Source organism: Cheilinus undulatus, linkage group 14 (assembly GCF_018320785.1).
Source record: "Cheilinus undulatus linkage group 14, ASM1832078v1, whole genome shotgun sequence".
NCBI classification, from domain to species: domain Eukaryota; kingdom Metazoa; phylum Chordata; class Actinopteri; order Labriformes; family Labridae; genus Cheilinus; species Cheilinus undulatus.
In genome coordinates, this window is record NC_054878.1 from 45,887,322 (window position 1) to 45,915,256 (window position 27,935).

Sequence of the window (27,935 nt, forward strand, 5' to 3'; positions counted from 1 at the left end):
AGATGTTTGTGTGGATGTGCAGATGTTTGTGTGGATGTGCAGATGTTTGTGTGGATGTGCAGATGTTTGTGTGGATGTGCAGATGTTTGTGTGGATGTGCAGATGTTTGTGTGGATGTGCAGATGTTTGTGTGGATGTGCAGATGTTTGTGTGGATGTGCAGATGTCTGTGTAGATGTGCAGATGTTTGTGTGGATAACCAGATGTTTGTGTGGATCTCCAGATGTTTGTGTAGATGTGCAGATGTCTGTGTGGATGTGCAGATGTCTGTGTGGATGTCCAGATGTTTGTGTAGATGTGCAGATGTTTGTGTGGATGTGCAGATGTCTGTGTAGATGTGCAGATGTTTGTGTGGATAACCAGATGTTTGTGTGGATCTCCAGATGTTTGTGTAGATGTGCAGATGTCTGTGTGGATGTGCAGATGTCTGTGTGGATGTCCAGATGTTTGTGTAGATGTGCAGATGTTTGTGTAGATGTGCAGATGTTTGTGTAAATGTGCAAATGTTTGCTTGTGTCCACAGTAGCGAAGGCAGACATTTTCTTTAACTTAAAATTAAAAAACATGATGTTTTTGTCAACATTAATGTTATGAATAAAGTTCATAAATTCTGTTTTTCCACTTCCTTGAGAGGTCGCTTGTTTCCTGTTCTTGTGCTGTCCTGGGTGGGTAGGTAGCTTATCCTTGTCTGGAGGCGGCGTTTCCTCTCCTCATGGATGAGAGAGACAATCATTCACCTTTGACCTTTTCTAAAACAGACAAACAGAAACTGAGCTTGAATGTTTTAGTTTAAAGGATGCAGAAGAAGTCAAATAGGTGGACCAGGACGTAACGATGGAGCCGTTACACTCCCAGCATTCATCACTCTCACTCAGACCATGTGTAAAGTCTGTACCTGTATGTGACTGGTCCCAGATGTAGCTGTTGAGGATTTCTCCAAGCGTGTATAAAACGCCAATCACCATCATCATGGCGCTGAAGAAGACGACCCGAGCCAGTGGAGTGATTCGCTCCAAGACGGGGTACACCCACACACCTGTCACCTGGTGGACCCAACACGTCCTGCAAGGGGGCGGAGACTCAGAGTTATAGGTACAAAATATTCAGTTACACTTAAAGTGAGTTAAATCTATGGTGCTAGCCTACATGGACGGGTTTTATTTAAAACAGTTTGACCTACTGAGGCCTAGAGTATCAACAACGTAACTTTACCAACATGCCAGTGGTGTCCTTTTTATTTGACTCTAAGGATGATGTTGGACATGGGTAGGGTTTATTTATGGGTAGGGTATTAAAGTCAAAGTTTCGTACCAAAGGATGTATCCAATGCCAAAGAGGCACACAGCCACTAGACCTGACGTCCTGCTGGGGTACCGATGGTGGGTGGTCCTCATCTCGATGACGATGAAAGGAAGAACAGTGGTGTGCTGGAAGAAACACCAGAGAATAGACGGTATGTAAAACTCTGAGGCACCTTTACTTCAGTTTATCTGATTCATTCATCCCCATTAAAAACCTGAGAGGACAGAGATGGCTTAATGTTTGGAGGGGGGCAGATCCAGGTCGGTGTGTATGGATGGAGAAGGTCAGAGAGGTTCTGAGGGGCATGAAGGGATTTGTAGTGAGGAGGAGGGTTAGTCCAAGACTGAGCCTTGGGGCTAGCTGGGTTTAGGGGGTCGGGGAGGGCTGGAACCAGGAGAGAGCTGTTCCGGTAATGGATAGACGGTTTGAGGAGGACGGTGTGTCAGAGGCTGCAGAGAGGTTGAGGAGAATGAGGATGCTGATGTGAATCTCCTGCTATGAGGAGGTCATTGGCGATTTTGATGAGGACGGACCCTGAGGTTCAGTCTGATTCCTGATTGGAGGGTTTCAATAAGGTTGGATATGTTCTGATAAAGCTGGGCGGTAACTGCTTTTTTTTTTTTTCCAAGATCTTGCTGAGGAATGGAAGGTCGGAGGTTGGTCTGTGGTCATGCAGGTCTGAACCTAGCTTTTTAAGAATGGGTGATACTGAGGCTAGTTTGATGCAGGAGGAGCTTTAAAGGAGGTCATGCAAGTGTTAAAAATCTACATTTCCATCAATCTCCTCAGGATACTGGGCTGCAGATTTAAATGTATCAGGTCTGCCTCTAAGTGCACTTCTTTGTCCACTAGGGGGCGGTCTAACCCACACAGACACAGAGGTGTTATTGTCTCTAAAGAGTTCAGAGTCTGCAGAGTCTGGATCCCCATGACTGTCTCTGAGCTCTAAGGTTGGTTGTTTCAGTCAGAAAACGAAGATCTGGGATCCTTCTCGAGTCTGATAATGAACTGTGTTTCTGTGTTAACCCTTGTGCCGTCCTCGGGCATTTTTGGCCATCTTTCTCAACTTTTTTTTTTTTTTAATTTGTGATCATTTTGTCAGTTTTACAGCTTGTGGCATGGATTTTTACAGGAACTTTTCTTTCTAGTTAAGTTTTTGAAATCCAACATGTTTTACTCTTAAATGTCATTCAGACTCTCAGTGAATTTACCACCCTCTGGACACCTTCGAGGCAAAAATGTACACGTGCAGAAAACTGCTATTAAATCAGCAGACATCAATATTTTTTTCTATGTTTTTTTTTAATAAATCTCTTTAACAACTTCAGACCTGCTCAAATCTGCCAAACATTCAATCATTTTCAAGATTTTAACCCTTTAAATGCCAGTTTGATTAGTTGAAATATTTCATTTTTTACTGCAAAAAAACACAAACAGTGAATTATTTTCCATAAAATTAATAGTAGAAAGATGGGGCTTTGGTGCTGATGAGAGTCTTGGATGGGTCAAAGATTAGCAACAAAATTGATTTGATTTCACTTGTATTCTTTTGTAGTGTCAGCTTCAACATTAGGGCACCCTCTGGACACCTTCAAGGCAAAAATGTACATGAAAAAAAACTGCTATTAAATCATCAGACATCAATATTTTTTCTAATTTTTTTCCCATAAATCTCTTTAACAACTTCAGACCTGCTCAAAACTACCAAACATTCAATAATTCTCAGAATTGTAACCCTTTGAAACTCACACTAAACTCTCCATAATATAATGGGCAAAAATACAAGAATTTGGTGCATGGTCCTACAATGAGTAAATGGTTGAATCTGGTGGAATACGGTAAAAATGTCAAATTTCACTAGACTTCTTCACATTGAAATGCTGACATTAAAGAATGCATGATTTTATACTGCAATGACAGTGAGATTAAAAAACCTGGTTTTAATGGAAGTCAATGGGGGCATTTTAGTCTCGAAGGTGTCCAGAGGGTATTTCTGACATTACGTAAAAATATTAATGCAATCACAAACTGGCATTAAAAGGGTTAAAATTCTGAGAATGATGAAACGTTGGGTAGTTTTGAGGAGGTCTGAAGTTGTTAAAGAGATTTATAAAAAAAAAAAATACAAAAAAATATTGATGTATGCTGATTTAATGGCAGTTTTTTGTAGAGGTGTCAGAGGGTAGTAAATTTGAGGAGGGCACAAGGGTTAAAAGAAATACAACGAGTCAATGCTGCTGCAGTCTGAAGGCAGACGTGTTCCTCTGGTTTGGTTTTTAACTGAATAAGAATCCGGTTAAGTAGCATGTAGGGTCATCCCCATGCAGGATCATAAATTTAGATCTAGAGTCAACAACATCAATACCAGTTATAAATGCAGCCAGCACTGGTTAATTTCTTAGTTTACAGTAAAATGGAGTTGGTGAGGCTGATTGGTGCGTCTCCAGGAGAGTCTCAGTAGACGTTTGTGCAAGCCTTGGTTATCTCAGCAACGAAACCCCAGCTAAAGATACTGCAGCTCTCGTTAAATAGGATATTTCACATGGATATGGAACTCTGAACATCATCGAAATTACACAAACACATCAGCAGTGATCCCATACTATAACTTCCCAGCTCATCTATGCAGTTTGCTTGCAATCTTCTTCTATGAAAAAATCTGACCTGTAGGCTCAGGTACTTTCAGAAGAACAAAAACACAGTGAAGCAGTTTCATCCTGACAGAATATCAAGACTTAGGACACGGGTCATCAAGTCCATCTGCACCAGGGCCAGATTTAGTCTCAACAGAAACTCTGGGGGCCGGATTTTCAAATACACAAAAATTAAATGAACATTTGGGTCTGACTGAAATATTACTGCAGTAGTATTTGTATTTCCCTTTAAACTACAGGACATTTTTAGCCATTACCAGTGAGGTCTATCCCTGTTATCTAGAATGCAGCAGGCCTGACAACAGGATTGGCCGGACCCCTGAAAATCACAGAGGATTGGCCCTCCCTAACTGTCATTTAGCACCAATATTAACCCATTTTGACACTTTTAACCCCTTTTTGATACTTTTGCCTCTTTAACCCAATTTTTGCATAATTTTAACCCCTTTTAAACCACGTTTCCTGCATGTTTTATCCCCTTTCTGCCACTCTTTTATCTATTTTTGCCACTTTTTATTCCCTTTTATTACATTTTTTCAACTATTTTTGCAACTTGAAAACCATTTCTTCCACTTTTACTCCTTTGTTGATACTGTTTGCCCCTTTTTGCCTCACTAACCCAATTTTTGAAAGCTTTTAACCCCCTTTAGACCACTTTTTCTGCATGTTTTGTCCCCTTTATGCCACTCTATTATCCATTTTTGCCACTTTTCTGCCAATTTTTGCAGCACTTCTGCCAACCTTAACCATTTTTTAAAATACTGACTAATTTTGACAGTAAATTTCTGTAAAACGAATCAGATGTGACGTCATTCTGAAACTATTTCAATGTTAATTGTTTGTGGGATAGATTTAACAGCTGCAGACATTTTAAGTAAAAGGATACTCTTAAAATCTTCTTCTCTGAATTTAATGATTTTTCAGGGGCCGGACAGGAAGCTTTGGGGGGCCTGATGTGGCCCCCAGACCTCCAGTTGATGATCAGTGTCTTAGGATATCACAACATCCACCTTAGTACGATTCCATTCAGGAGGCTCTGATCCATAATCCCACGCAGCTCATCCAGATAAATTTGGGAATCTGGGAGTAAAATATTCAGACATTGTCACATGACTTCAGAGATCCAGGGACCGTTTCCTTAAACTCAGGAAAATGAAACCTCTCTGTCTTTCTGATGCAGCAGCGTGCTTCATGAACTCTGAACCAGAGGAGACAGTCATGGTGTCACGGCGTTGCTCTGACCAATCAGCTTCTCTGGTTTCTCTGTGAGGATTTAAAACAGTCAGACTGAAGAGGAGGACTGGCAGATCTCTCTCTCTCTCTCTCTCCTGGGGTCTTAAATTCTAGCTTTCCCTCCCATCATTATACTCCCAACAGTCGCCCTGACATTGCACTTTTACCCAGAATGCCTCTGTGGAATTCCAGTGTGTTGGTCATGTTTAAGTTTAGCCTCTGCCACTCCTAAATAACCCCCCTTTACCCTCACTGCCCCTCTCTCTCTCTGACCCCTGAAAGTTTGCGGTCTCCTCAAGCCGCCAGCTGCAGCCTCTGTGGAAAATCCCCCCTCTTCAGCGGACAGCGGTGGTTCGATCCTGCGGTCCAGAGCTAAAAATGGGACGAACCATTTGACACAGCTGGGGGTGGGTGGGGTCGGGCAGCTGAGGGCATCGTCAAGCTTCTATGGAGAGCTCAAAATAAACCCTCATATTGTGGTTTTTGCCTCCGCAGAAGTGCCAGTTCATCTATTCCTGGTGAGTCTCAGTTTGACTGTAAATAATAAGTTAGACAGAGGCTTCCCTCCGGATTCTTCAGCAGAATGACCCCGAATTTCACACTAACGCGTCTACTGATGGGCAGAAAGGGCTGAGGATGACAAATAAAGGTTTACTGGGTCAGATATGCTTCAGTGACTCCTACAGCTCCTGGGGACAGTCAGCTGTAAATACAGACTGTCAGGGCCAACGTAGACCACATTCAGGTCTTTAATCGACCCAATCAGGATTTATTTTGTTATTTTAAGTTCATCACTGTTGAGCTACTGCAGTAAGACTGTAACTGATAATACTCAGCATCTCCCTGCTCCCACAGCGATGTAAAAAAAAAAACACTGCTCCACTAAAATAATGATAATAATAAGGATCTAATTATTATTATTATTGTTGTTAATATTATTATTATTATTAATACTACTACTACTACTACTAATAATAATAATAACGATAATAATAAAAAATAATAAAATTATAACAATAATAATAATAATAATAATAATTATAACAATATAATAAAAATAATAATAAAATTATAAAACTACTACTATGATGACTAATAATAATAATGATAACAATCATGATAATAATAATAACTGTTCCACTTTAACTGTTCAGTGTTTTTAGTAGAAGGTTCTGCTTTAACTGTTCAATGTTTTTAGTAGAAGGTTCTGTTTTAACTGTTCAGTGTTTTTAGTAGAAGGTTCTGTTTTAACTGTTCAGTGTTTTTAGTAGAAGGTTCTGCTTTAACTGTTCAATGTTTTTAGTAGAAGGTTCTGTTTTAACTGTTCAGTGTTTTTAGTAGAAGGTTCTGCTTTAAGTGTTCAGTGTTTTTAGTAGAAGGTCTGCTTTAACTGTTCAGTGTTTTTAGTAAAAGGTTCTGCATTCATGCAGACAGGAGAGAGAAACAGCTGAAGAGATGAGTAGTTGTGTAAGAAGTAAACCAACTGCTGCTCTGATGTTTATTCTCCTGGCTCTTGTGTAATCTTTGGTTTTAAACCTCTGACAAAGGCCTCCTAGTTCATATATTCTGCTGTACACAGACAGACCTTCGGCTGAACCCAGCATTATTCTGCACCGGGGGAGAGAAAAGAAAACGCTGAGGGTTGTTTGTATTCCTTAAACCAGTCACAACAGGGTGGGATGGTGCAGAGCTCTGGTGCAGCAGGGGTTGATAAACAGATTTAGGAGGGAGCTTATTTAGCTCAAACTTCATGTAGGAAGATGAACCCTGGTATTAAAAGTACTTAAATAAATATATGAGAGAGATGCACACAGAGCAGTGCTACAGAGAAAAGAACGTTTAAGTGCAGGTTGAATGTCTGGATGATGTTTCTCAGAAGTCTTTCTACAAAACAGTACAAAAAGAAGGTGAAAGGGGAGGACAACTCCTGCACCATGGACTGGATCAAACATGCACGAACGCCAACGTGAATGCATGATGGCTGCCATGCATCCTCTGCATCAGTTTGGGGCTGAACAACATCACAAATTAACATGATACAGATGTGGGATGCAGCATGCATGAACCAAACCTCAGCACATGAACTGGTGATTAGAAAGACTGACCGTCAATCAGAGACAGCACTAAACAGGAAGTATAAAGATCAGTATTGATGATTAGATGATTTTAAACATGATCAAACTCATCGCACCCAGAGTCACTAATGATAAATCAGTGGTCACACTGCTGTTTGTCTTTTTATGCATTTACACACGTTTTAAAGTCAGTCAGTTTCAAATACCTATACATTATTTAATATATATGTATAGTTTCATTAAAGTACAACCACTTTTTACCCAGTATTGGTCCATTTTATATTACCCTGATTATATTTTTCCTGCCAGTTAAAATATTTGTATCTCTGCACTTTAACCATTCTTAGCTTCATTATTTTACTGCTATTTACAGCCTTGGTTCATATATTTAAATGTTTTTTTTCTGTTGATATCTGAGACCTCTATTTAAAACTGTCTGTTTATAGTGTTCATTACTGTATTATGGACATGCAAACACTGTACGTACTGTTTAAAATCTTGTTTCTTTGGGACAAATAAAGTTTTGTACATTTATTTGAATTAAATTGAAAAGAACTGAACCAATCCTCTAAGATCACTGATCAGTGCCGGACTCACATCTGGAACTGTTTATTATGTGTGCATGACATTTATGTGGTTTTATTTTTACATCCCTTTTTCAGGTGCAGTATGATTTACTCATGCAAACAGCTGGTGCAACAACAATGTGCAATGTTCTGTTTGTATTGAACTCTTTTATTTGCATACCACTGTAGATTGCACTGGATGCACAAGAGGTTTTTCTTGCTCCATTTATTTTTCTTTGTTTTTAAGAGTAGCACTGAAAAGTTAGTTGGCAAAAACAATAAAGGTATTCTCTTCTTCTCTAACAGCATGGAGCAATGATCTGATTACAGGATCAACTTTAGAGAAACGATGTGATGACAGGATTAACCAGTCCGTTAAACGTTGTGAACATGAAGCTTAAAGTTTCTAATGATCATAAATCAATAGCAGCTCTGTGGAGTTTTCTAACCTCCAATCACTTTATTGGCCTAAGTCTTAATCAAATACTTTCCCTCCCTCGCTCTGCAGCACACGGCCTCTCCCTCCTCCAATGGGAATGGTAAGACGGTTGCTATGGCAGCCAGTGTAAACAAACAACAGCGATACCATGGAATAGTGCTAAATATTTACTGGGCTCACACACAGACCTCGTCACGTTTCGTTAGCGGTGTTCTGGCTGTTTTGGTCCTTGGTGACGCGGCGATAGCAACACTGAGATTAGCTAATGATGTAGAGACGGGCTCTTTGTTCCTGTCTGTTTTAGAGCAATGATCGTTTCACTCTCTCACCTCCCTGAGCTCAGAGGGCGAGTTCTGTCAGGAGGAAGCTCCACCAGGAGGTTTAGGACTGAACCGGTCCTGATTATCTCTCTCAGCTGACCGTGTTATCAGACGTGGCGTGGAACGTGTTAGCTGTTATATAAACATTAGATTAAAAGCACTTCCTGCAGATGGAGGTTCAAAGCCTAAGAGCCTCCTTTACTGTCGCCAAACTCAGCTCTGATTAGATTTATCAGAGTTTATGGTGGACGGATATCAGTAATGATCCAAGCAGTAGATAATTTATCTGTACCTGAGGTTCTTCAAACCAATAAATGGATTCAGCATCCCAGAATCACGCTGAAGGGTAAGAGGATTCTCAGACTGCTCCTGACCAGTGACCCCGACCCAAACAGCCCTTCATATAGAGCAGCGGTTTTCAAAGTGTGAGGCGGGCCTGGGGGGCGCCGCAGAACATCAGGGGAGGCGCGGAACCATAAATCAGAAAAAAAATTGATTTTCTTTGCTAACTTCTGCTGCATGGAGCTAAATAAATAGACTGATAGTTACTTTAAGGCAGTGATACTCAACGTGTGATTATTTGTGGCTCTTTGTCTTCATTTTAAATATTATTCCCCCAGAAAACCTGAAAAAAGGGAAACTTTTCATCAATTTAAGCATCCTCTTGTCATTAAATACCACTTTTTCCCTTCTTTTTGCCAATTTTTTCCACTCTTGACTGCTTTTTTCCACAATTTTTTTGCCTTGTTTTTGCCACCTTTGGACCATTTTTTTGCCACCTGTTACTCATTTTTTTGTCACTTCTCACCCATCCTTTCTCACTTTTTATCCCCATTTTCATCCATTTTTTGCTGCTTTTTGACCATTTTTGCCATCTTTAACTTATTTTTATTGCTACTTTCAGCTGTTTTTTCTTCACCTCTTAGATTGTGGCTCTTGCAGAGGTATTTTCCAACAGTTTGGCTCTTTGGTTGAGTAACGCTGCTTTAAGGATTATGAGAGCAGAATAATCAGGTAGTATTGGCAATAAATTCATGACTGAAACCAAATAACTGATTACCTGGTAAAGACAGATGTTTAAGAACATTTGCAGACCAAAATATCAACGATATAAAAATGTTAAAAATATTTAAGACATAAATGGTTCGGTTTTTAAAATCTGATTCTTTATGTGGGCGGGGGTCCACCGAATGAATCATTTTCTCTTAGGGGAGGCTCACTCTCACACACTTTGAAAACCCCTGCTATAGAGAATCTGTCTGGATTATAATAAGAGCTGATGACTGCTCAGCTCTGAAATACGCTTCTTTAAAAATGTCTGTATCTGCTGAATATCCTCATGATAGATCCTGATGGTTTTGGAGATCTAGTGGTGAAATGGTTCATGTTCAGGTCTCAAACAGAACCGGATTCTTTCAGTCTGCAGAGATCAGCACTGATATTTATCAGGGATGTGCCTTACAAGTAAATTTACTGTTTGAAATCCACTGAAAATGACTTTAATAAAAATGAGTCATTGTAAACATCGGTGTTCTGTTAGCTTGATGCTGATATCTTATAGAAATAGCCTAAACAGGCTAACAGATGTGGTATTTAGCAAATGTGGTAATGCCAGTTGTATAGCTAAAGCTGGATCAACACAGGTTTTCTCAGTTATGATTCTAATATGTACCAACACCTGCTATGATACCTGATAGATTTTTTATTAAATTCTAATTATCATTGTTATTATTTTTGGTGGTATTCTGGGTAAAGTTAAACAAATCTCTATTAAAAATGAAACAGGTTTTCTCATTAAAAGATCAAATTATACTTTACATGGATAATACTTAATATGATTACCAATAAATGTATTGAAACTCTGGGAACTGTAAAAACAGAAGTAAGAACTGCAACCAACCAAGAACAGCACAGGGCTAGTGCAACAGACTGAATGTTTAAGATTTAACACTGTAGAGCAGTGGTTCTCAAACAGTGTCTCAGGGCACACTAGTGTGCTGTGAGACCAGTCTAGGTGTGCCTTGGGGATCTGGCCGGACCCCTGATAAACCCCCAGAGAATGGACCCTCCCCAGCTGTGATTTACTGATGAGTGTGTGTGTTGGATCAGTAGCATTGGTGCTAGCATCCTGGCTAACAGTTACCTCATTTGGCAAGCTATTATTGAGTTGAAATTGGTGTTGAAATGATCATTATTCATGCCACTTTTGACCAACTTAACCAATTTTTCTACCCATTTTGCCACTAATTTTGTCAACTTAAACTGCTAAACTTTACTGCTTTCTTGCAATGTTGCAACTTTTTAAAATACTTCTGACCCATTTTTTGCTACTATTTTGGGGTTTTTGCCTACTTTTGCTGTTATTTTTACTTTCTTGCCAAATTTTTCATCACTTTTTACCACATTTTAGTAACTTTAACATTTTTTTGCCACTTTTCTGCCACTTGTTACCTATTTTGTCATCTTTTTGACACTTTCAACCCATTTTTGCCACCTTCTTGCTAATTTTCACTCACTTTGCCTTTGTTTGGCCACTTTTTTGCCTAATTTTACCTATTTTTTAATCACTTAAACCATTTTAACCACCTTTTACAACATTTAACCCTTTTGGACACTTGTAACCCATATTTTTCCCCTTTTTGACACTTTCAACATGTTTTACCACTATTGTTAACCATTTTTTACTTTGTCTTGCCGCTTTTTACCCAGTTTTGCCATGTTTTATCATCACTTTAACCAATTTTTGCCACCTTTCAGGCACCTTTTACCCACTTTTGTCACCCCCAGTTGTCTGGGCCTCAGAAACCTCTCCCCTTTATCCCCCTTATGGGCCACCTTGACTGTTATATGATTTAGAAAGTTTATTTTGTATTATTATGAATATGGTGTGCCTTGAGATTTTGACTTAAAAAAAGTTTGAAAACCACTGCTGTAGATAAAGTAAGTATTGACATAGTTGAAAAAAATCCTCTTCAAATGAGTAAAGAAACAATTATTTATCTACCAGGACAAATCTAGTGACATAAATGTGCACTCTGCTCCTGAAAACACCTCATTTCCTGAAGGGGGTCTTTCACAATAAAAGCATTTGAGGAAAACAAGAACTATACACGTTTGCTGTTGATTACTTCAACTGGTTTCACCTGCCCTTTCCTTCTCTGAGTGTGTGGCTGCCTCTGATTGGTGGAGCTGATAATGGGAGGGGCCTCATCACTGATTAGTGAGTCCTGGTTGAAGACTCTCACCTGGCCTCTTTTCTGTCTGATTAGTGTGCCGGCCTGTCATTGGCTGTAGTTTATATAGAGGCTTGGCTCTCCACTGATGGTCTACGTCGATGAGTGCTGCAACTTTCCCCTCCAACTTGTTTTTATTCACATGCTTCAAAATCTTCTTCTCTCATTTTTTGTGCATTTCCTTGGGAATGCTTCAATGCCACTTACAGGCTTGGTCTATATTTCACAGCGTTTTTAGTCGTTTTCCGTGCTTACACAAACACCTCCTGAAACAATCCCGTGTTTACGGAAAACATTTTTAAAACGAAACTGAAATCGTTTTGGTCTCTGTGTGGACAAGGCCTAAGGATCCTGCTCATTCTTACAGTGAGTGGACAGCTTAGAAGGAGCAGGTCTGGTCTACATCCCATGGCTCATCTCCATTTACCGTTAGGGAAGCAGCCCGGTGCATATACTCACCAACAACTGTTTTAGTTTTGAGTACAGCAAAGGCGGGAGGCCAGGCCACATGAAACACACCCTTTAAAGATGCCCCTTTTTTCACCCCTGAAATGATCAGTGCATGCTTACAGATTCACACACACACACACACACACACACACCAGCATGCACGCACCGACACACACAGCCATTCTCACACATAAAAACTCTCCATAATATAACTGGCAAAAATACAAGAATTTGGTGCATGGTCCTACAATGTTAAAGAGATTTATGAAAAAAAAGTAGAAAAAATATTGATGTATGCTGATTTAATGGGAATTTTTTTGTACATGTACATTTTTGCCTCAAAGGTGTCAGTGCTGCAGCCCCCACCCTCTGGAACACTCTTCCTGCAGACATTCGTAGCGCTCCATCTCTGGACATTTTCAAAAAATGTCTCAAGCACCACCTGTTCACCACAGCCTACAGTCTTCACTAAACCACCCCTTACACTCATCCTACCCTCACATAGTTTGTCCATGTCTATGTGTTCTTGTAAAGCATCCTTGGGTTTCTTGAAAGGCGCTATATATATTCAAGATATTATTATTATTATTATTATTATTATTATTATTATTAATATTATTTTTATTAAAGAGGGTATGTAAATTTGAGGAGGGCACAAGCGTTAAGACAAGTTTATATCGGTCTCAGAGGTCCCCAAAACATGCCTGTGAAGTTTGTTGCAGTAAATACGCTCCAGTATTGATCTCTGCATGTCTAGAAACCCCTCTGTTTCAGCTGTTTCTGTGTCTGTGGCTTTAAATGTTACTGAGCTGTCTAACTCCGCCCCTGACTCCACCCCTCTCAGGAAATGTAGGCTTAATGTGTGTGGTTCTCCTAATGGGAGGAGGATCAGGAGAGGAGGGCAGAACTTTCTTCCAAATGGGGAGGGCCAACTGAATCTGGGGGCGGGGCTAACTCCCCACATGACATCATGAGGGGAAATCTGAGAGCGGCTTTTTTCAGCACACATTTTCTGAAAGGTGGAGAAAGAGAGGAGAGGGAATGGATTTTTCTGGTACTTTAGGGGATTGTAGACAGGACAGAGGCACGTATTTATGTTAGAAAAGCCTGAAAAAGAGATTTTTTGCATAATATGGGACCTTTAACAGTGAGAGGAGCTAGAGTTAGCGAAGTCAGACCTGGATTAGGGTTAGCAGTTAGTTAGTAAAGGTCAGTTGGTCAGGACTGTGTCTTAGTTCATTCAAATGTTTTCAAGGATTTATTAAGACTATGTTCCACCTCATCTCATTTACATCTGTGCTCTGATTGATGGAGTCTTCCTCACAGTTGAGTAATGATTCCTGAGTCGATTTCCTGGTTAAATTAAAGGTAATAATCATTATTTCTGTGGTCTAATTTCTCTGATACCTCCTAGCGGGCTGATGAGGGTTGTAACCTGAATTAATGGGATAATCAGGAGCTCTGCCTCCAGGCCCAGCTCCCTGCAGGCTGCTGTATTCTCTGACCTTTATTCTGATCATAATCAGCCCATTATGAGCTGACGTCAGCAGGACCGCCGTCGTCAGCAGCTATTCACAGTTCACAGACCCATCATTACCAGGTTAAAGTGAATGAAACCGCCGTGACTCACCATGCCGTGGTTGAGCCACTGAGGGATGAAGTTGTCCAGTAGTCTGGGGTAGACCAGGTCTCTGTCGTACAGGTACAGACTCCAGAAGGTGAACACCACAAACTACAGAGAGGGAGGGACAGACAACAAGTGCAACTGTGAGTATATGAGGCTACCTGGTTATCACTGAAAATGCAGAGAACAACGACAGTTATCAACATACCAATATAAAGTAACATAAAAATACAAAACCTGAAGTTTTTAAAATAGAAATAAAGGAGAGTAGTGGCTCTGTTGTACTCTTAGGGCACATTCACACCAGAGCTGTTTGGTCTGCTTTAAACCAACTCTGGTCCGTTTCCCCGGACAGTCCGGTTCGTCTGGAGTGGTGTGAAAGCTCACACGAACTCTGGTTAGGGCCAAACAAGCGGACTCTGGTCCGCCTGAAAACAGGGGGTCTCAGTCCGCTTCCAAACGAACCCTAGTGCGGTCCGTTGGAGGTGTGAAAGCAAAGCGGACCAACTTGTGAACCAAAGACAGGAAGTGGCATAAAGCGTAATGATATAAGGATTTATATGTGATTTAACACACTCAAATACATGTCGGTACCTCGCTTGGCGTCTGTGTAGCCATGGCAACAGGTTGTAGTCCGTGCTTATTTATTCATCTCGTGTAAAGAACGACATGTTGGACAGCTCACTGTCTCGCTGGCTGCCCCAATGCAAGAGCAGAAACCCCAAGACAGCGTAAATTCTGTGTTTTTTTTTCGTAGTTTATGTAGAATAAAGACCGGTGGAAGGAGCTGGATTTCCCTGCTTTGTCTTCTTCTATGCCAGCTTTTCTTCTTGGTTGCCGTTTGTTTGTGATGACAGCGCCCCTAGCGGATGTTGTAGGTGTTCAGACGGTTTGGTCCGTCTAACAAAAAAGCAGTATAAATGCAAACCAAAGGAAAGTGCAACATTGTTGCAATTTCCTTTCCAAAATGGACTGAGTCCCCCGACCTTTAACACCTTTCTGCAGGAATCTGAAGACCCTGTAAAATTAAATCCATAATGTGTGTCTGAACACTCTAGAAATGTTGGAATCTGGTTGCTGTAAACACTGCTGAAAACACTGAGATCTACCTTTCCTGGCTGGGTTTCATGTGGGCGGGGCCAACATGTGGACTGGTGATGTCACAGCCCACAGTAGGGAATGACCCCACCCCTCTAACACACCAATCTAAAATCCCTGAGCAGTTCATCTCAGTCCAGTCTGTTGTTAGCTGATGTCTCTGCCTTTATTGAAAGTTAACAGTCAGTTAAATGCTGTTTTTTCCTTCATTGTGAGGTAAATTTACCAAATCTATCAGCCTCAGTGGTCTATGGATCACTGAAAGCAGGGGTATATGACATTGATTGGGTCAGAAGCAGAATAAAGGAGGAGCTGGGGTGGAGGAGGGTTACATTAGCAGCTTGCAGACAGCATGGCTAAGGGTGGCCAGGTCTTTGGGGATACCAATCAGATTTCAGGGGATGTTGTTTGGCCCTCATGACCTCTGGCTCTGCCCCTGGAATATTATTGGTACTGCTTTTTGCTGCCGTAACCTATCAGGGAGCTAGAAAACAAGATATTATTATTTTGGTTGCTAATATGTTTACCATGTACAGAGTTGTCTCAATTTAGTCATTTGGACCACAGGCCGCAATTGAACCCCGAGCCATAGTTTGGACACCCCTGATTTAAAGCATCAGAACAGAAGTCTGAGCCAGAAAACAGACTTTGTCTCTTGGCTGTTGGCACAGAGGGGGCAGGGCTAATAGCATGAGAGCGTTTAAATGGGCAAAAATTGGTGAAAAGAGCAAAAATAGGCTAAAAGTGGCAAAAAGAGGTGGCATAAATGGGCAAAAAAATTAAGAAAACTAGTGGTTTTAATGGGAAAAGGTAGCTTAATTGGGCAAAAAGTGGCCAAAAAAAAAAATGGGGAAAAAGGGCAAAAATGGGCCAAAAGTGGCAAAAATTGGAAAAAAGTGGCGAAAAAGAAGTGGCAAAAATGAGAAAAGTTAAGAAAACTAGTGGTTTTAATGTTAAAAGGTAGTTTAAATGGGTGAAAAGTGGCAAAAAAAATGTGAAAAAGGGCAAAAATTGGGATAAAAGTGGCAAAAAAGAAGTGGCAAAAATGGGAAAAGGGGTATGTAATGGCAAAAGGTAGCTCAAATAGGCAAAAAGTGGCAAAAAAAAGTTAAAAGGGGCAAAAATTGGAAAAAAGTGGCAAAAAGAAGCTCAAAAAATGGGCAAGAAAACATTGGAAAAAAGTGGTATTTAATGACAAAGGGTAGCTTAAATGGGTGAAAAGTGGCAAAAAATGGTAAAAAGGGGATAAAAGCACTTCCTCTATTATGGTTTTCTGGGGTAATAATATTTAAGATGAAAACATAAAAGAGCCACAAATCATCACAAAAAGCCACACTTGGCTCCAGAGCCACACGTTGAGTATCACTGGATTTGATTAAACGTGCAGCACAAGAATAAAGTACACATTTCTGTAGAATTAGACAAATGTGCTTAACGTCAGCACTAGAGGAGGTCAGTGATGTGTAAACAGAGTCTGTAGATGAGGTTAAATTGCTCATTTTAACAGCTGTGATCAGAGTTAGATCAGTCTGTCAGCTGCTGTATGGTTCAGGGAGCTGTTATAGATGATGACAATGTCAGAGCGGTCCATTTCTGCTCCATTCAGTGAGAAAGCTTTGACTTAAACAGATTGACCAGGTGGATCCTCTATAGGTCAGGGTGAGAAGGTTGAATTTGGAGAGGGACAACTTTAGACATGATTTAATTGTCCATCATCTGCAGCCTCTTAAATGGGACATGGCCTAATGCTACTTTATTCAGACACAGTAATTTTGTTTCACCCCATTAGCATGGCTGCAGGTGTTCACTGTTATTTCCCATTACATATGCATGCAAAGCTGTGCATCTGAAACATCCCAGTGGAAGTTAGAGCCTCCTTTTGTCCCAGGTCTATCTAAACGCACCATACCCCAAATGTATTGAGTCTGCAGCAGACTGCTTGGACTCCGGCCAGACCAGGTTCTATAGGACAGGGGTGGAATTACCTGACCGTCACCTGGGTTCCAGTTCAAGCACCTGAACCTCCCCACACACCCCTTACTGTACCTAGACCGCAGTGTTCTCTGCTTTCAATAACGCACAGACAGAGAAAGACTGAGGAAACTACAGGATGATTGGTTTTAAAGATACTCAGGGACAAAGACCGTACAAGAGGAGGGACATGTCTTTAAACATATATGAAACACACCTGACCACTGACTCCACATCTGGTCTGAAAGCAACAGATAGACCTGCTGGACCAGTCACAGAGAGGCTAGTGTTACAGACTTTAGTAGTGGTGATAATCACAACTATTGTTCTGTGGAAACTGAACTCATACACACTGGAAGCTTTCTGCTTCTGTGTGTGTCAAAGACTCTCCATCCACAGTGTGCAGTTATTGTGTGTGTGTATGTGAATGGTGTACATATCCACACCTGGGATCTGGTTGTGGTCACACAGGCAAGGTAGGTGTTTTATTGAGAAGCTTCAGGGCAGCACCCCAAGTGAAACCAAGAAAAAAATAAAGTGCATGTCATTGTAGAGTCTGGTAGTGTCTATGTAGAGTCTAGGAGTGTCTATGTAGACTCTGGTAGTGTCTATGTAGAGTCTGGTAGTGTCTATGTAGAGTCTGGTAGTGTCTATGCAGAGTCTAGGAGTGTCTATGTAGACTCTGGTAGTGTCTATGTAGAGTCTGGTAGTGTCTATGTAGAGTCTAGGAGTGTCTATGTAGACTCTGGTAGTGTCTATGTAGAGTCTGGTAGTGTCTATGTAGACTCTGGTAGTGTCTATGTAGAGTCTGGTAGTGTCTATGTAGAGTCTGGTAGTGTCTATGTAGAGTCTGGTAGTGTCTATGCAGAGTCTGGCAGTGTCTATGTAGAGTCTGGTAGTGTCTATGTAGAGTCTGGTAGTGTCTATGTAGAGTCTGGTAACATCTATGTAGAGTCTGTTAGTGTCTTTCTAGAGTCTGGTAGTGTCTATATAGAGTCTGGGAGTGTCTATGTAAAGTCTGGGAGTGTCTATGTAGAGTCTGGTAACGTCTATGTAGAGTCTAGGAGTGTCTATGTAGACTCTGGTAGTGTCTATATAGAGTCTGGGAGTGTCTATGTAAAGTCTGGGAGTGTCTATATAGAGTCTGGTAATGTCTATGTAGACTCTGGTAGTGTCTATGCAGAGTCTGGTAGTGTCTATGTAGACTCTGGTAGTGTCTATGTAGACTCTGGTAGTGTCTATGCAGAGTCTGGTAGTGTCTATGTAGACTCTGGTAGTGTCTATGTAGACTCTGGTAGTGTCTATGTAGACTCTGGTAGTGTCTATGCAGACTCTGGTAGTGTCTATGTAGACTCTGGTAGTGTCTATGTAGACTCTGGTAGTGTCTATGTAGACTCTGGTAGTGTCTATGTAGACTCTGGTAGTGTCTATGTAGACTCTGGTAGTGTCAATGCAGAGTCTGGTAGTGTCTATGTAGAGTCTGGTAGTGTCTATGTAGAGTCTGTTAGTGTCTTTGTAGAGTCTGGTAGTGTCTATGTAGAGTCTGGTAACATCTATGTAGAGTCTGTTAGTGTCTTTCTAGAGTCTGGTAGTGTCTATGTATGTAGAGTCTGGTAACGTCTATGTAGAGTCTGGGAGTGTCTATCTAGAGTCTGGGAGTGTCTATGTAGAGTCTGGGAGTGTCTATCTAGAGTCTGGGAGTGTCTATGTAGAGTCTGGGAGTGTCTATGTAGAGTCTGGTAACGTCTATGTAGAGCCTGGGAGTGTCTATATAGAGTCTGATAACATCTAGGTAGTGTCTGGTAGTGTTTATTTGTCTTTACCTTTTTAATTTAAAATTTTAATTTTAATTTTAGGCTTGGACCAGAAGCCGATGGTCACTACTTTAGAACTGGACACATCAAAAAACCCTGTAGTCCCTGAGCAGCTTCTAGCTGCAAGTGCAAGTACATGGTCAACATCCTTTTCCCTGAGTACATTATTGGAACACCAAGTCTAGCATTGCTAGTCAGGGCCATCTCATCCAGATTCGTGTGGACCAACACATGCCTCATAGCCTGTACAACCTGATAACTCTGGTGACTATAATGACATGACAATTTAATAGTTTTACATCTTTTCTATCAGTTTTAAACCACGTGGTATTAAAACATTTTAATTTATTTCATATCCTCAGTCTAATATTTGATTTTAGACAAACATTTAAAGCAAAAGCAGAACCAATTTAAGTGCCAGTAGGGACTACGTAATAGGTAGCAGGGTTGTGAGGGGAAACACAACAAAACTAAATGCCTGATTTAATCAAATGTGAGAATGCACACTTAATAATAGGAGAAGAAATTGTCCGGGCTATGGTCACTGTTTATGGAAAAGGACATGGATTCTTCTGTCGTTCCAGCCTAGAAGTCTCTCATTCTCCATACTTGTGACTTCCATGTGCTGCAGCTCCAAACACTTTCCTAGAGAGTAAAACGCCTCCTGAACCAGAATTAGGCCACGGTTCAAAGCCGGAGCTGATTAAACTAGAGCCTTTGATTCCTGAAAGCCAGGCTGATCCTTCCCCGGGCTACTCTGTCTGTTTGCGTGTGCTTTCAGCTTTCAGCTTTCATCTGCTCACCGCTCCGACAGGGAAGGCCAGCACTGCCATCATCCAGTCCCTCAGGCCAATCAGCTTCCTCAGCTGGCGCTCCTGCTCCCTGCTGTCACTCCCCTTAGTCAGCAGACTAGACACGTCGATGAGGACGCACAGACCGAAGAACACTGCCTGGATCACCTACATGAAGAGACAGAGAGAAATTTTAGCAGCTTTTCAACGACAAACACTTCAAATACAGAGATATTCACTGAAGATGGGGCAGAGATGAAGGAACATTTGACAGGTTTTAAAGCTCAGATATCAACAACACTAAAACAGTGTGTCCTAACTACATGCCACAAAGAAGAGCGTCAGCGACCAGACCAGCCTGATAACAGATTCCTACTGCAGCAGGAATCATCCATTGATTGCCACTGTAGAATCCTGAAAGCTCACGAGGGTCGCTGATGCTGACATGGACCAGGAACAAGGAAAGAAGATGACAAAGCACCAGGAGAGGATTTTCTTTGACTTTCCCCGCTGTACTTACATCAGCGTTTAAAATGTTCACTATGGAGGTCAAACTATGTCGCTCATAGGCTCCTCCATTCAAAGCTCCACACTTCAGTTTCTCTACTTTCAAAATAAAAGCACTAGATGTGATTGTTTTAAATGAGGGAATCTAACCAGTTATAAATAAAGCATAGGTGCTCTGAGTGATTTAGTGAGACTGCCTGGCTCCCATAAACTCTACACTATATTCCACTAAATCTGAATTTGCTCCCTCTCTCTCTCTAAAGAAGAGAAGCATTTCCATTTTCGGAGCCGTCACCAAGCAACAGTGCTCTCAAACTTAAAGTCCTTGAATGCTGCACATATCCTGTCCTTGACTTCCTGTCATGAAAAACACAACCTGAGCCATTCTTTTTAAAAGGCAGCATGCTCTGCAGCTGCTCTAAGTGCCTGGACAGGATGGAACACTGATTAGATCTGAATAGGAGAGAGCATGGAGGGAAAACATCACAGCATGATATTTTTTATGAGGAAGATACACTCAGTTAAAAGTCAGAATAAACCCAGAGATTCTCTCACATGATATTAACATTTTAAAATGAGTTAGAAAACGTCTGAAATGGGTTCATCCTTTAACCAGATGACTAGACACTGACAGAAAAGGTCCCAGGATGCACAGGCACTCTAGCGTTGCATCAAGAGCATCCTGGGACCTTTTCCAAAGCAGTAAAAGCCTTTTTAGCAGCTTTTCTTCCTCAGCCAGAGGAGTTTATGAATGATAACTAATGTGGGTTTTCTGATTATTAAATATGATAGGATGTTTTTCATGAACAATACAAAACAGGGAGGGGTACTGAGAAGCAGGCTGTGGAAGGGGGCGGGGCTGAGTGATTCTGGTCTTAAGTCTCTGGTCATCCTGAGTGTGGAGGGGTTTCCATGTTACTGAGCTGGGTTTGGATAATCAAACTCACAGTAGCCCCCACAAAAAGACATATCCTGTTAAAATAATAAAAATGATTAATTTCTCTGTCTTTGAAACCTTTAGGACACAGATGTCAAACTCAAGACCCGGGGCCAAATCCGGCCCACGAGATGATCTCATATTTCTGTTCTAACTGTCCCATCAGTCAGAGGTCTGCAGATTTCCTCAGAATAAAAATGTAAACTTAACCTTGATGATTTAAGATATCCTTATGAAGTCACAACATCTGAAAAAGGAAGGAGTAAAAATATTTAGATAAGACGTCAGGAATGTGGGAAAAGAAATTAATTTGTGTTTTAATTTCACATTTTCAATTTAGCATCTCACAATTAGGACTCAGACTTAGGATTCTGACTTTTAATTTCATACTTTGAGCAGTTCAACTCACAATTTTGATTTCTCAAATAACATTTTGAGCTTTAAGATTCATAGTTCTAACTTTTAGTGATATTTTGACCTTTTAAACCAACTATTTTGTATTTTACCTCATATTTTCCACTCCAATCTTTGACTTCATAATCCCATAGTTTGACCTTTAAGACTCACAGTTTAAAATTTTGAATCATATTTCTACTTTTGATTTCATGATTACAAATTTTATTTCATATTTTGATCTTTTAAACTCATGATTTTGACTTTCTTTCTAATATATTTGCCATTTAAAAGAAACAATATTTTTCAATTTCAATTTCATGTTTTGACCTTTTTGAACTAATAAATTTTCTTTTCTCAGATTGCGAGCCTTTAAATGGATCTTTTTAACTTTTTAAATGTAAAAATTGTTTATCATCAGTGCTAAGTTTTTCATATTTTATCACTGGTGAAATGAGGTTGACAGTTTATTGTTAAAAAGGTGACCCTGTTAGGCCCTCAGGTTAGTCCTGAATCCAGAATCTGGCCCCTGCTGTGATTGAGTTTGACACCCCTGCTTTAGGGAATATCTGAAATACTGTAAGTCCCACCAACTTCAAGGTGTAGGATCCTAGATTTAGAGGCCTGCAGTCGTGTATAAACCTACTATTCAGCCCCCCCTAACCAGTGCTCACAAGCAGAAACAGTTGCGGTGGGCCCAGAAATACATGAAGACTCATTTTCAAACAGTCTTGTTGACTGATGAGTGCTGTGCAACCCTGGATGGTCCAGATGGAGGAGTAGTGGATGGTTGGTGGATGGCCACCATGTCCCAACAAGGCTGTGACATCAGCAAGGAGGGGGTGGAGTCATGTTCTGGGCTAGAATCATGGAGAGAGAGCTGGTAGGCCCCTTTACGATCCCTGAAGGTGTGAAAATTACTTTGGCAAAGTATCTAGAGTTTCTGACTGACCACTTTCTTCCATGGTACAAAAAGAAGAACCATGCCTTCTGTAGTAAAATGATCTTTATGCATGACAATGCTCCATCTCATGCTGCGAAGAATCCCTCTGTGTCATTGGCTGCTGTGGGCATAAAGGAGAGAAACTCATGGTGTGGCCCCCATCCTCCCCTGACCTAAACCCTACTGAAAACCTTTGAGGCATCCTCAAGCTAAAGATCTATGAGGTGGGAGGCAGTTCACATCAGAACAGCAGGAGAAAACACCACTGATTGAGGGCTGAATTCAACACGTAGAAGAGTCTGTTAATGCTCAGAGGTAGATGTTAGCATGCGGTCTAGTAAAGTCTAGATTTGCTTTAAAGGTACTTGTTCATACTTTGATGTGTAAATGACTGAAAATGCCCATCTCTCAGTAAAAACCTTGTATTAAACAGACAACATAAATACACCATGGCGTGTGTCTGGAATGCAGCTAAGATCATAAATCTGATGTTAAAGTCTCAGCCTCAGGAGCTGCTTACTGTAGATTCATCCTCCAAACACTGCAACCTTCCTGCAACTCTTTAGGCAGAGCCAAACTGTTCGGATCAAACTACACGTGCTCATACACACATCATAAATACTTCACTTTGATCATGGAGTTGCACAGTCAGACTGAGAGGATGCTGCAGGGTGAAAGAGAGAGACAGCAGCTCTGCATCCTCACCACCATCTCTGTGATTAAACCCTCTACTCACTAAATCACAGCGATGGATCTGACCTCCACCGCCTAAAGATGGAGAGCAAGCACGCCGCTCTCTGTCCTCTAATCCCCGCTGGAAGGATCAGGTGTCATTCTCTGTGCGCTGGGACGTCAAAGCGTTTTAGTTTTAGAGCAATCACACTGAATCATGTCCATTTGTACACTAAACTCACTGTTTGGGCAGAAAAGACATATCTGAGACACTGCTTCATCGGGTTGATTTCTATTTCTGTAGACATCAGGATGATTCTAAATTAGACACCTTCATGAATCAGCTCATCTGCTACACCAATGATGAGTTTCTACACCGTAAACCAAATTAGTAAACTTCACTTTAAAGATACATGGAAACAGACTGCCTTAATAAAACTCAGTAAAAATATCTGTGACATCAGAAAAGGTAACTAGGTAGGTTTACAACAGTGTTTTAGAGTTGTGCACTTGAGTTTTAGTAACTTCTGATAGTTTGTATTTGACATGACATTTATATTTTATCTCATAACTGACTTTTATCTCATTATTTTGACTTTTATTTTATAACTTTGACTTTCATCTCAAAACTTTGAATTTTATCTTATAACTTTGACTTTTATCTCATAATCATGACTTTAACCGTAAAACTTTGACTTTTATCTCATTACTTTGACTTTTATTCTATAACTCTGACTTTTATCTTGTAACTTTGAATTTTATTTTATAACTTTGACTTTTATCTCATAACTTTGACTTTTATCACATATCGTTGACTTTTACCTCGTAACAACTTTTATCTCGTATCGTTGACTTTTATCTCGTAACGACTTTTATCTCGTAACGTTGACTTTTATCTTGTAACGTTGATTTTTATTTTATAACTCTGACTTTTATTTTATAACTCTGACTTTCATCTCACAAGTTTCACTTTTATCTCATTATTTTGACTTTCTCATAACTTTGACTTTTATCTCACACTTTTGACGCCAAAGGTTTTTTTTACCTCATAATTCTGTTTCTTTTTCTTGTTTGTGTGTCCTTATCTTGTAGTTTTTATTTTCATCTTATAATTTGAACTTTTTTCTCATAACTATGATATAATTTTTTTTTCATCAGTACTTAGCTTTCATGTATTCTTTTATTGTTGGGCAGAAACAGGTGTGACGGCCTCTGAACCAGTTTGTGACTCAGGCTTCATACAAAAATGAGAAATGAACCTTATAGAACCACCAAACCAAACAAATACTATTAAAACACATGAAAACAAGTAAGATGTAGTAAAAATAAAGTCTGACCCAGGCTTTCAGAGGATATTTAAAATAACTTTGATCAGAAATGTCCTTAATCATAAAGATAACTGGTTCTGAGCCGTCTTTCTGTTCAGGCAGTATTATTACTGAAATGACATGCTATCTTTTTGAATGACTGGCTAATAGCATTAGCCTCCAACACAACAGCCTCTTGCTGGGATGCTTGAATGCGTGCATTGTTAAAAAATGACTGGGGGCCTTGTGTGTCTGCATCTCCTTCCTTTTTAAAACTCATCATTATAGCATAAAGTCCTAATCCAATTTCACTTCAGGGTCCACATCACTGGTTATGCAGCCACGGCCTCTTAGCCTTTGGAGAGACTTTCCAAAGAGCACTAAGGAGACTTTATTATCATGCATGTTTATGCTTGGACTTCAATAAAAACTACTTTATTAGGCCAGCATTAACTCTTCTGCTCCTGATTTACTCCAGACAAAGTCATCCACATGTCATTAACCTAAATCCTTACCCCTAAACCCAACCCTAACCCAACTCTAACCCCTAAACCAAACCCTGGTTATGCAGCCACGGCCTCTTAGCCTTTGGAGAGGCTTTACTAAGAGCACTAAAGAGACTTTATTATGATGGATGTTTGTTCTCCTGCTTCAGTATAAGCTATTTTATTAGGCCGACACTGATACCTCTGCTCCTGATTTACAGTTACTCTTCCACACATAATAATCAAAGCCTAACCCTAACACCCTCAATTATGTAAATGAAACTTAGCTAAACCAGGCTAACAAGCTCATATCATGCTTAAATAATCCTGTTGCATAAATGTTTGAGGACGTTTGATAATAACATCATGTTTGGACCTCATCCTAAAATTTCTGGGTCACAGTCGAGCTTTAGGCTAGAAATTCAGTCAGCTGTTTTATTGTTTTTATGTAATTCTGTCATGTATCACAGTTTATAAGCCATATCACTGATAAATAAACCACTGACAAACAAAGTTAAAGTTAAATAATAAAAATATGTATTCTAGGTTTGACAGAAGGCTGTTTTTACTACCAGGACAAATTTCTCTTATAAAACCCACCTCTTAGGTCTTTAAATTTATTCAGCTGAAGTTAACTACATGTCTCGAGTACCTTAAATTGAATGAACTTGACTGAATTGTTGACCAGATGGAGAATTATTTCTTTGAAGATCTCAGAGCCAAATATTGCCTTAAACCAGGGGTCATCAAGTAAAATTGCACAATGGCCAGATTTAGTTTTGACAGAGACGCTAGGGGCCGGACTTTCAAACAAACAAAAATTAAATACATATTTTGGGCTAATTAACATATTACATATTAACTATATTACTGTATTAGTATTGTCTTTCGTATCCCAGAGAATGGACCTCCCCACTTGTGATTTAGTACCAATATTAACCCATTTTTGACACTTTAAATCCCTTTTCACTACTTCATTCGGCCATTTCTGCAACATTTTTTGCAACTCTTAACCCATTTTTAACATTTTTGACAGTTAATCTTCCATATATTTTATTTATCTTCAGTGCTGTTTCAACAGCCTGTGATAGTTGATACGGTCAGTTAGCAAGCATTATCGTCACCAGGACTGGGCTGTGGGCTGGTAACACATTTTAGTTTAAACGTATTCATTTCATATTTATGACTTTAAGCTCATAATTCTGACAGTAATATTGAAATTCTGACAGCTATTCCACATAAAGTCATAACTGTGACTGTTAAGTCTGACATTTATTTCCCATAATTATGATCTTAAATACATTTTTCTGACTGATGCGTTAAAATTCTGACATTTTTATCCCCTTATTACCTCCGCCAAGGAGGTTATGTGATCAAGTGGGTTTGTTAAGTAGCTTGTTTGTTAGTTTATTTGTTTGTTCGTTTGTTAGTTCGTTTGTTAGTTAGTTTGTTTGTTTGTTAGTTTGTTAGTTTATTTGTTTGTTTGTTTGTTCATTCGTTAGTTTGTTTGTTTGTTCATTCGTTAGTTTGTTCATTCGTTAGTTTGCTTGATGGTTTGTTTGTTGGTTTGTTTGTTCCTTTGTTTGTTCGTTTGTTTATTCGTTTGCTCGTTTGTTTCTTTGTTTGTTTGTTGTTTGTTTGTTAGCAACATAACTCAAAAAGTCATGGGCGGATTTTCATGAAATTTTCAGGAAATGTCAGAAATGGCATAAGGAAGAACCGATTAGATTTTGGGAGTGATCTGGATCACTGTCTGGATCCAGGAATGTTTTAAAGGATTCTGTTCTATTGGGAGATAGGGCTAATGGCAGAGGTCCATGCTGTTACCACTTTACACCAGGAGATGGCGGACATGAGTAACTCCAATCCCAGCAGCATTTTTTGGTGTGTTTCTATTCACAGTTTTGGAGTTCATAGAGTTTGAGAGACGCACGCCCGGTCAAGGAGACGAGTCGGAGCGTACCAGAGAGAAAGACAGCGAATTGTAGCAAGAATACTCACAATGCTGGGAGGAATAGAGGAATATTCACCCTCTGACATGACTTCCACGTGTAGCTAAGCCAGTGCTTTGCCTCACCGTGTCTCCACCACACCGGGGAGGGAGTAATCGGCAGATTAGATTTTGGGAGTGAGAGAGGGCTGATGGTGGAGGTCTACACTCTCTGAGTGCTTTTCTAGTAATGAATTTAAAACTTTTCTGTTTTGTTATAATCCTGACATTTATTTCTCATAATGTTGAGTTTTAATCCACTGTTATATCATTCTGAAATTTATTTTTCTGGCTTAAACAGTTTTTAGCTTTAGCTTGTTTAGCGTTGGAAAACAGCTTGCATGTTTCTCCTGTATTTGTATTATTCTTGATCATTTTTCCACCACTCTGTGTGTCTTGCTGATCTATTAGAATTATTTTAGCTGTAATAAGGTTTTGTCACATTATTAAATAAACCAAACCGATTTAACGGCGCTTATTTGGCGCTAGCTTAAATTGTTTCCTAATCAATGGCGTGCACGCAGCGCATTCCCGCGTAAGGGGACTGGTTGTGACAGGAGAGCGATCTGCACCGTAACACCTGTTCCGGTTCACTGTCTGCGCTGTCAGCCCTCCACAGAGCACGTTGTCGGCTTTAAACCAGACCCCAGACCAGGTTTAACGTAGAGTAACGCCATTTTAACACCTAATTTAACCGTAACGACAGTTTAACAGCGACTAAACAGCAGCAGGAGGAGAAAACACCGAATAATCCCTCAGATTTGAACACTACACCACACACAGACAGTAGGGATCATTCTGCTGACTTAGGCCGTGTGAAATAAAGGTAAAGGTGGTCTTACCAGGTCTATGAAGGTCAGGAACTTCCAGCTACCCCCGTAGGTCTGGTGAGCCGGCATGTCTAAGGCTTTATAGTGACAGAGGATGGAAAAATAAGACAGCAGGATGGCGACCCGGAGGACCTGTGAGGGGATCAGCGCCATGATGCTCTCTGTCTCTGCTGGTTCTGGTCTACTCTTATTTCTCTGCTTCTTCTCTATTCTGTCTTTATTTAATCTGGTTTGGATCCTGTCCTAACCTCCCTGTGTTCAGCCTCTGCCGTCCCCCTGCCTGCTACTGCTTCCGTGTTATG

General features: G+C 40.3%; 1 protein-coding gene across 1 annotated transcript; it reads right to left on the reverse strand.

The window, feature by feature from the left end:
• Positions 1-76: 76 nt before the first annotated feature.
• Positions 77-27,935, reverse strand: aig1 (androgen-induced 1 (H. sapiens)). The gene is made up of 6 exons (XM_041804616.1): positions 27,646-27,935; positions 19,582-19,737; positions 13,902-14,003; positions 1,311-1,426; positions 895-1,061; positions 77-748 (listed from the first exon to the last, which is right to left on the reverse strand). Exons 1-6 carry the CDS (start codon positions 27,784-27,786, stop codon positions 729-731), a joined length of 702 nt encoding a protein of 233 aa, XP_041660550.1. The 5' UTR covers positions 27,787-27,935; the 3' UTR covers positions 77-728.